Consider the following 9,315-nt stretch of genomic DNA (forward strand, 5'->3'; position numbering starts at 1 on the left):
ACCCAGGCAGGGCAGAGGGCATGGAAGGAGCCAGGCCAAGAGGGAGGGAGCGGGCAGACGAGAGAGATAACAGGGCATGCGTGTTAGTGACAGACAGAGCAGAGAGGGGCCAGGACCCCGTGCCGAGGGCAGCCAGCGGTGGCCCTGGGTCAGGGCTGGGTGCAGGACTGGTGGCGGTCAGGGGACTTGGGAATAGGCCCCCGCCGGGTCTTGGAAAAGAGGTAGAGCAACTGGCAGCCCCTCCTTTGGTGCCCACCTCCTGCCCGGTTCAAAGCAACCTGTCCACTCTCAAGAGTTCCCTTGACTGTCCAGCTCCAGGCCACCCGTGTGCCCACCCGTGGAGCCAGGGATGGTAAGGGAGGGATGCCCTTCCTCCCTCTTCGTGCCCAGAGGGGGGCACACACTGGCACCGGCCATTCCATTGGGAGCAAGGGCGAGGGTTGGGCTGCTTTACCACAACCTCCATGGGGCGCACCCTTCCAAAGGCAGGGAGCAGCCCTGTCCCCCCCCTCCCTCGGCCGGCGGGAGAGGCTGGGACCTCATCAGGGCCGCTCCAGCCCCAAGCCCTGCCAGAGCCGCGCCCTGACCCCGCTGTAGGAATTACCTTCTTAAAGAAGGGGATGCGCTTGCCGTGGGGTGGCGGGGTGGTGACACTGCTAACGCTAGTCTTGGCGGAGCCGCTGTGCTCCCCCAGCTCTGCCTCGTCCTCCTCTAACTCTAGGGGGTCTAGTTCAAAGGCTAAGTTAGTCATCTCATTACCTGGACCAAGCAGGAGTCGGGGAGGAGGACAGGGAAGAGGATGAGATGGACGGAGACACAGAACAGAACACAGGGACGGGGTGGGGAGAGAAAGAAAAAGAGGTGAATGGAACAGGGCTGGAGAAATGAAGGGGGCGGGGGGCAGGCAGAGAGATGGAGCTACCAGAGAGGGGACAGGAGAGACACGACAGGCCCAGCGTGGGGGACCCTAGCCTTCACCACTGCGTGTGTTGGGGGGGCTCAGAATTGGGGTGCCTCCTACTGCAGGAGACAGAGGTCAGGCAGTGGGGGCACCACCCCACCCAGGAGCGCCCCCACCCCACCCCCAGGGTTGGCAGCTGCTCTTACCACTGGCAGGGGGTGTGGGGCGGCGGGTGCCAGTCACCACGTCTCCCAGACTGGAACTCGAGTTGTCACCTGATTTGCTGTGTGGGAGGGAGGCAAACGGAGCCGGTGAGAGAGGGTGGGCACCGCAGGCACGGGGTGTCTTGTCCGCCCACGTGCTGTGCCCTCAGGGGTCTCCAGCGCCCCCTTACACCACCCCCAGGGATGCCACGGGGCGCTCTATGCCCTCGGAGCCAGGGGTCCAGGCACCTGGAGCTGAGGCGGTTCTGGCGCAGTTTCTGCTCCTGCAGCAGCCGCAGGCTGTCCAGCTTGACGGGGCTGGGGATGAAGCCCACCTCACAGCCCTCCTTCACCAGCCGCCCGATCCACCAGTCGTTATTGTATTTCTGCAGGTGACGGGAGGGCAGGGGGCACTGAGTGGAGGAGGACTGGCATCTTCTGCGGCCATGGACTGGCCCGCCCTTGCAGAGGCGAGGAGCTTCCCTCCTCCCAGGCACCCACCCTGCTGGAGCTAGGCAGTGGGGGCAAATGTAGACACCTAAGTGTGCCTGGCACTATCGCTCCCGTCATGACTAACCCTTACAACTGCCTGGTGACCTCGGCACCGCTGCTCACTCACCCCGACAAATCCCCTCCTGCACCCGCCCCCGGGCCCTGTCCAGGCGCCAAGCTAGCCCACCTCCTTGATGTGCAGGAAGTCCTTGGGCTCGAAGGTGATGGCCACGCCCTGCACGGGCACCTCGTCCCCCGGAGACGGATTGTAGCCCACGTTTGTCCGCACAGCAAAAGCCACAGGCTTAGTCTAAAGGAGGCACATGGGGGAAGAGGACAGGGACACCAGAGAGTTAAACCACTGTGTATCACCCAACTTCCCCACCGGGGCGACGGGGGCGGTCATTCTGCACTGTGTGGTTTGTAAATCCTTCATCAGAGTGCGCAGTGAGAGGTCCGTGTGGTTTCCCTTATGCTAACGTTCACAATGAGAAAGAAACTCTCCACCCTCTCGGGGTGGAGAAGGACTCTCTGGAGTCATGAGTATTGGTGGCAAAAGTGCCCAGAGTGACACCCAGTAGGGACAAGCCTAACAAAGGCAGAGGAGGTTTCCTGTGCCAGGCATGACGTTACAGGTTTCCCGTGGGTTAGCTCATCTGCTTATCAAAAAAGCCCGTCGATGTAAGGGCTCTTACATTTGTCATCTTATTTTATTTTTAGTTTTCTTTTTTTGTTGTTTTTCTTCCGGTACCAGGAATCGAATTCACGACCTTGCACTTGCCAGGCAGGCGCCGTGCTGCTGAGCTAAATCCCAGCCCCTTATTTTATTTTTAAAACTTATTTTCATTTATTTATTTTATTCTTCGTGCTGGGTATGGAACCCAGGGAGCACTGAGCTACATCTCCAGCTCTTCTTTTCAGACACGTTGCCCAGGCTGGCCTCAGACTTGCAATCCTCCTGCTTCAGCCCCCCAGATAGCTAGGATTACAGGTGAGAACCACTGCACTTGGCTTTTTAAAATTTTTCGTATGTGTATTCCATCCCCAGAAAAGGAATCCCAGAAATTCCCCTTCTGTGTGTTTTCATCTTGCTTCTTTGTGGACCAGGATGCCAGGGGCCAGCTAAGGTTGTAAGTACTATGAAATTCAGGGATGGGAGCAGAATATTTTGCTTTTCTTTCTCTTTTCTATTCTTTTGTTTTTTGGGACAGGATCTCAGTATGTAGTTTAGGCTAGCCTAGAACTCCCAGCAATCCTCCTGCCTCAGCCTCCCAAGTGCTGGGATTACAGGTGCGCCCCACCACGCCTGGCTTCATCTTTCATTTGTTTTCGTTTCTGAGACAGAATCTCACTGTGTTGCCCAGGCTGGCCTCAAATTCCTGAGCTCAAATGATCCTTCTGCCTCAGCCTCCCAATTAGCTGGGATTACCCATGTACCACCAAGACAGCTGTCTGCACATCAAATTTGGCCACTCTAGCTGGGCGTGGTGGTGCACACCTGTAATCCCAGCACTTGGGAGGCTGAGGCAGGAGGATTGTTGCAAGTTCGAGACCAGCCTGGGCTACAAAGTGAGCTCAAGTCCAGCCTGAACTGCACAGTGAGACCCTGTCTGGAAAAAAAAAAAAAAAAAAAAAAAATGGCCACTCCACACTTGTAGAAGCCACCTGTGGGGCTCAAAGCAATTTCCAACTCTGTGACATCAGTGATTTCAAATTCGCCAAGGAGACCGCACTTCAGCACTACAGTCAGAAAGCAGACGGTGCCCGTGGCCTAGTAACAACCACCTTGGCCTCTCTGTTCACCACCGTGGGGCTCCCCAGACTATCAGCCAGAATGTTCACGTGTCCCGTTACGGTGGCACAGACACATGACCAGAAGAGCTACCTTCCTTTTAATGAGTAAGGCTCACTACCGTTCAGAGAAGTGAGGTGACTCGCCTAACATCACACAGCCATTAAGAGTCAGGGCAGGGGTTCCAGCCTCGGGAATGTGGTTCCAGGAAGAGGTGGCCATCTTTCTGTTTGCCGGGCTCCTGGGATTTGTGCAGACAGCGAGACCCTTCTCCTGCTGCCCGGCGAGGCGGGTTTTCCAGTGCAGGACTCACAGGTGCAGACACAGGCACCCTGAGGCCAAGGGGGCCCTGCCAGACGCCAGCCCTGGCCCGTCCAGCTGCCTCCTGAGCCTTCCTCACCTTGGCTTTCTCGAGCTGGGCCAGTGCCTGGCGCTCTGCCTCCTTCCTTAAGGCTTCTCGGTCTTCCTCCAGGGACACATCAGAGTCCGATGGGCGGCTGGTATAGGACTCCGCTGAGCCCTGAAAGCAGACAGCACCGCCTCAGGGCTGAGGTCACTGCCCCCCGCTCCTGGGTGCCACCCTCCCCACTGCCCCAGGCAGCCCAGCACAGAGGCCTAGCAGAAGGTGCTTTGCGGAGGAAGGGTCCAGGGACCAAGGTTTGCAGGTCCATGGGAGCAGGGTGGCCCCTGAATGGGTGACAGCAGCAAACCGGGGGTTAAGGCAGGTCCAGGGACAGCTGCTCGGGGGCCCCGGGAGGGGTGGGAACCTGATAGGGCACAGCACAGGGGAGAGGTGCCAGGGGCCGCATCTCGCGCCCGCTCCTCCTTCCCTGCCCTGCCCTGCCCCCAGTGTCACGGAGAAGGGCCCGGTAGTCAGAGGCGTCCCTCCCAGGGACGGCACCACACAGGAGGCCTGACTGTCCACGCTGGGACTGAGCCAGAGGGTGGAAAGAAAGACCCCTCCCTCCCTGCCCCTCTGGCTGGTCCACCAGGATCAGGCCACCCTACTCAGAGCCAACCCTGGGGCTAGCATAAGACGCAGAGAGAATGAAGAGTCACAGAGTGGCGCAGGCGGGAGAGGGAGGTCAGCAGCAGAGCACCAAGGCCTTCTCCCAACACCTGGGCTCTAGGCCCTGCATGGGAGCCGCTCGGAACGCTGGGTGCCAGGATGCTGGGCTCGACCACCTGGACCAACCTGCGCACAGGGGCTCCTTTAGGGTTCACACACGTGTGCGACATGTGGGAGACACATGGAGCCCCAACACGGCAACTCCTGTGTCCGGGGAGGGTGCTCTGTGGGCCCTGCTGGCTGTGCACAGCCACGAAGGCCTGCGTCCCTGAGGGTGGGAGTCTCCAGAGCTCAGGGGACCGAAAGTGCGTGTTTGCGTGTGACTTCCGAGGTGAGGCTGCAGCATGGGTCAGGGGAGATGTGGGGGACCTTTCTTCGGGACACGGAGGGTCACCTGGCTGGGAAAGCCCGCTGCTTGGTACAGAGGGGACCCAGGAAGGAGGGAAGACAGGGTGCCACCTCTTTCTAGTGGCCTCTGGTTGTGAGCTGGTGCAGTGCCCAGTCATTTCCCAGCCAAACTGTGAAGACGTGACGCGGCAGGGGAAGGGTAGGCAGTCCCTTCAGAAGTCCCTAACAGAAGCCAGAAAGACGCACCGTGGAGAGAGAAAGCAGCCCAGTCCCTACTGTCCCCCTCTGGCCAGAAGCACTCAGTCAAGGGACAGATACCCAAAGAGGCTAGACAGACACAGACGGTGGTGCAGAGAGGGGTTCATGGACTCCAACACCCGCGCATGCGCATACGTGCGTGCGCCGGCGCACATGCGCACACACATACACAGCTCACCAACAGAGGAGGCCAGGAAACGGAGGCGGCCAGGGGATGGGTTGGGGCGACGTTCCCCCAGCAGCTTTTCTGAGGGGCTGTTCTCCCCACCCCAGCCTTGCTCTGTCCCCACTCACCGCCACGAGGGTCCGACTGGGCGCCTCCATCCCGGCGCCCTCGGTGCCCGGGCCTGCTGGCCTAGGGGGTGGCCCAAACTGCCCGTTCCCCCGGGGGCTCAGGTTACAAGCAGAGTTGCTACATGTGCAAACTGCTGGGGTATATTTAGCTCGGAGACGTGGCAAGGGCGGCCCCCGCACGCCCGCCACCCACTGGGGGGTCAGAGCTGGGAGCCCAGAGGAAGAAGAATCGGAGGCTGGGGTCTGACACCCTGGCTCAGGAAATACTTCAGGACCCAAGCCAGAGGGGAGGGTCCTGCCCAGAGGGGAGGAAGAGCATAGCCTCCTTCCAAGCCTTGGTGCCGGCTCAGGGCTGCAACAGGAGGGACGAAGCAGTGAGGGAGGAGGGACTTCCCGTCTGTGTCCTTAGGAGATGCTGGGATGCAGGCCTCCCTTCCTGATCTTCCAAGCCAGGCCTGGGCCCGCATGTGCCAAGTGCAGAGACAGAACACCCAGAAAGGAGGGCCTTGCTCGATCATCGGGGAGTGACCTGGTACTGCCCTCTCTCTCCTGGCCCCAAGGGGGCTGCCCCACCCACAGCCCTCTGCCTCTGGGTGCCCTGCCTCCTCCCTCTGTAACACACCTCTTTCCTCCTCTGATTTCATCTCAAGCCCCTCTCGCCTTTTTTTGGTTACCAGGCTTTGTTGAGGTGCTCTGTAGCCATGGTAACCGCATGTCTCCCTCAATATCTCCCTGAACCTAAGATGGCCCGGGTTGAGTTAGAAGACACAGGGGAGCCTCAGCTTTGGGGCTGGCAGGGGCTGAGCCCGGCAGACCCAGAAAGCTATGCTTGGATATCTCCCTAACTCAGGGGTGCTGGGCTCTGGTCCCCCGTAAAATACAACCCCCCTTGCTCCCCAGTCCCACCTTCCCTCTGCACATGACACAGTCACATGTGGAAGTGAAGAGCCTGTGTCCCTGCTCCAGGCCTGGTCAGGGCTCCAGGGACCCAAACGTCCCAGTCCTCGTTTCCCAGCACCTGCCTCCACCCCACCCTGTCACAGATTCCGGGGGAGGACGTTGAAGCAGACAGCCGGCAGGGGGAGTGGGTGACAGCCCGAAGCAAGCTAGGAGGAGGCAGGCCAGGCTGTCCCTGAATGAGATGACGCAGGCGGCAGGCGGCAGGCGCAGGGGCTGGTGCGGGAGGAGGGGTTGGCGGGGGCGGGGGCTGAGGCAGTGGGTGCAATTGACAGCACATCCCGGAGAGGGCTTGGGGTGTCAGAGTGTTCGGGTGGTTCCAGGCAGGTGACAAATGACGTGGGGAAGGGTGCCTGGAGAAAGCTGCAGGCCAGCTCCTCAACGCGGGCCTCCGCCAACCAGCCATCTCCCTCCCCTCGGCTGGCCCAGCCTGACCTCCCATTACCTGGCGGACAAAGCTGTTGGATGTGGTATCCGAGGAGGTGCTCCCGTCCGAGCGTTTGAACCGCCCTTTCCTCTTGCTGTATTTGCCCTGGGGACGACAGGAAGGAACTATTGTGGCAGCAGAGAGGACCTTTCCCCAGCCCTGTCCCACCAGGGCTGGGGCCACAGCCAGGCCTTGGGAGCATCGGCCCTGGGTCTGCACAGCCCCACCCCCATGCCCTGCATTTCCCTCAGGAGGTGGGGTGCAGCCACGGGGAGGGAGGGTCTCCCAGATCTCAGCCCTGAGCCGAGGCGGCCACACACAGGAGCCCCCAAACCAAGCCAGAGGCTGGGAAAGGGGAGGCCCAGGAAGCAGGAGGCTTGTTAGGCAGCAAAGCTAATTAAAATGCTGGGCAGGCTGCAAAGGCCTCCCAGGGAGGAAGCTGCCTGCAGCAGCGCTGAGGGCGGAGGAGACCCACGAGGGGGCCAGGGAAGTCCCTTCCCACTGTCCCTCCGCTGGAGCTGAGGGGGCTGAAGGGACCTGCTTCTTCCCCAGCCCAGCTCCTTGCTTTCCAGGGTTGGGAGGGGATGGAGGCTCTGAGCTCTTGCAGACTCAAAGCTAGATTTCTGGGGAGGAGGACAGGGTCATAGAACCTGTTTGCAAAGTAAACATTCAACTCCAACTGTGGCCTGCAGCCACGGGGGGAGGTGGGGGGGTGGGGGTGCAGCACTCCCCACACCCACCTCCAGCCTGCCAGGACTGTTTCTCAGCCCCTTCCTCAAAATCACAGTGGCCACACCCCTCCCCAAGGGGGCTGCAGGGATCCATTCTCAGCCCCCTAGGGCCCACTGCCTGCTACCTACACCCGCTCCCACAGTACCGGCTGCAGCAATCTAAGGGACCCCGGCTCTGCCCCAAGCTGAGCTCAGGGTGCAGCCCCATAGGTCGCAGGCTTAGGCTGGCTGCCCAGCGCCCAGACTCCAGGCTCCGCTCCGGTGGGGTGTGCTGTGTGCCACTCGCGCAGGCGTGGCCATACACCCAGCTGCAGGCTTCAGGTGTCCCGAGGCCTCCCGCAGGGAGCTGCCTCTCTGTCCTCCCCACTCTCAGACACACCAGCCTGGCCCAGCCAGAATGGACAGAAGATGGAGAGCTCGGCCCTGCAAGCCCTGGCCCCAGGCTCGTCGCAGACTTTCTCTGGCCGCGGAACCTACACAAGCTGGGAGCAGGCTGCTGGCTCTGGCTCCTGGGACAGGAGGAGGATGGATAATGGGACAGGAGAGCACTGGGGGACCCTTTCCCGCCCTCTTCTCCTCCCAAAGTGGCCGTACACCCAAGCCAGTTGTCTGGCTCCCTACAAACCTAGCAGGCTCCTGCATGGAGCCCAGACTCTCCCACCACCGCCACCGCCACCCCCACCTCAGGCTGGGCAAAGGGAGTGGCGCTCGGAGGGACAGGGGACAGCTGAGAGAAAGGCCCCAGCCAGCTGCCTCCCAGACTCCAAGGGGCCCAGAGTGGAGGAATTGGGTATTTTTAGGTCTGATCTGACCCCCTACACACCCGTCAACCACAATACCACGGTGGCCAGCTGCTCCAGGCTGGCTGCAGCCACACAAGAGTTAATGTTATCCTTGAGAAGGACATGTCCCACAGAAATCCCTGGCGTGACCACCTTAAAGCGGGCTGGCGGCTCCAGGGAACCACCGCGGGGAAGAAGAATGCCCCTACGTGGGGGGACCAGGGGCAAGGGAGGGATGGGAGCGGTGCAGCTGCAGACCTCTCCCCGGGGTGAACAGCTCCTTGCCCTCCAGGACAGTGAGCGGGCATCCATCCAACTTTCCAAACTTCGGAGGTGTTTTCGGGGCTGGGGGAGGGGCAAGCCAACCTGGGGGAGGGGGAGCTGGACCAAGATGGGGATAGGTGGTGGAGGCTGGCACAGGGGCCTGGTCGAGGGCTGGCCCCTTCCCCACCCTCGAGAGCAGTGTCTGTGGCTCGCAAGGCCTGACGGCACCGCCCTCTGACCAGCGCCTCAGTCATCATCCAGGGCCACCTCCACCCCACCCACCCACTCGGGCCTGGTGCCCCCAAACGAGCTCGGCGTCCCCCACCCCCGGCTTGTCTGCGCTGGCTTCCTTCAACCTCCCTTCTCAAGGCCTAGATCCCCTCTACCAGACCCCCACCCCGGGTCTCAGCCCACCAGGCTGGTACCCGCGCTGCGGGGACCATGACGCGGGGGAGACGGAGAGGCGCGGGTGACAGGCGGCCCGCCCGCCCCTTCTTCGCCCAGCGGCACCGAAGGCCGACTCCCGGCCAGGGACGCAACCACCGCGAATCCCGAGATCAGGGGCGCACGGGTACCCTCAGCCCCCACCCCGCACCGCACCTCACCTGCGGGCTGGGGTCGAAGACTTCCATGGGGATCTCTTGAGAGGGTGGGTAGGGGCCCCGGGACATGCTGCTCTTCTGGACCATGGAGAGGAGTCTCCCCTCCGGCCGCCGGCCCGGCTCCGCCGCGCGTCCTCCGCGCACCGGAGAGGCCGTCGGAGCCGAGCGCAGCGCCCTGAGCGCCTGAAGCCGCCG

The 9,315-nt window shown here is 61.6% G+C and overlaps 1 protein-coding gene across 4 annotated transcripts in view; it reads right to left on the reverse strand.

Moving 5' to 3' along the window:
- Cacnb1 (calcium channel, voltage-dependent, beta 1 subunit) overlaps nucleotides 1–9,207 on the reverse strand; it is a 17,893-nt gene extending 8,686 nt beyond the window's left edge. The window contains exons 1-7 of one of the 4 annotated variants that reach the window (XM_005394294.2): nucleotides 9,124–9,207; nucleotides 6,760–6,846; nucleotides 3,789–3,908; nucleotides 1,784–1,906; nucleotides 1,354–1,490; nucleotides 1,108–1,184; nucleotides 605–759 (exon numbers count right to left, since the gene is read on the reverse strand). In XM_005394294.2, coding sequence (XP_005394351.1) covers nucleotides 605–759; nucleotides 1,108–1,184; nucleotides 1,354–1,490; nucleotides 1,784–1,906; nucleotides 3,789–3,908; nucleotides 6,760–6,846; nucleotides 9,124–9,207 — 783 coding nt within the window. Of the gene's footprint in view, nucleotides 1–604; nucleotides 760–1,107; nucleotides 1,185–1,353; nucleotides 1,491–1,783; nucleotides 1,907–3,788; nucleotides 3,909–5,357; nucleotides 5,784–6,759; nucleotides 6,847–9,123 lie in introns of those variants that run through there. The other 3 variants (XM_005394296.2, XM_005394295.2, XM_005394298.2) reach the window with 3 other exon arrangements.
- Nucleotides 9,208–9,315: the final 108 nt, after the last annotated feature.

This window comes from Chinchilla lanigera, unplaced genomic scaffold, assembly GCF_000276665.1.
Source record: "Chinchilla lanigera isolate Chin_1 unplaced genomic scaffold, ChiLan1.0 scaffold00050, whole genome shotgun sequence".
Classification (NCBI taxonomy): domain Eukaryota; kingdom Metazoa; phylum Chordata; class Mammalia; order Rodentia; family Chinchillidae; genus Chinchilla; species Chinchilla lanigera.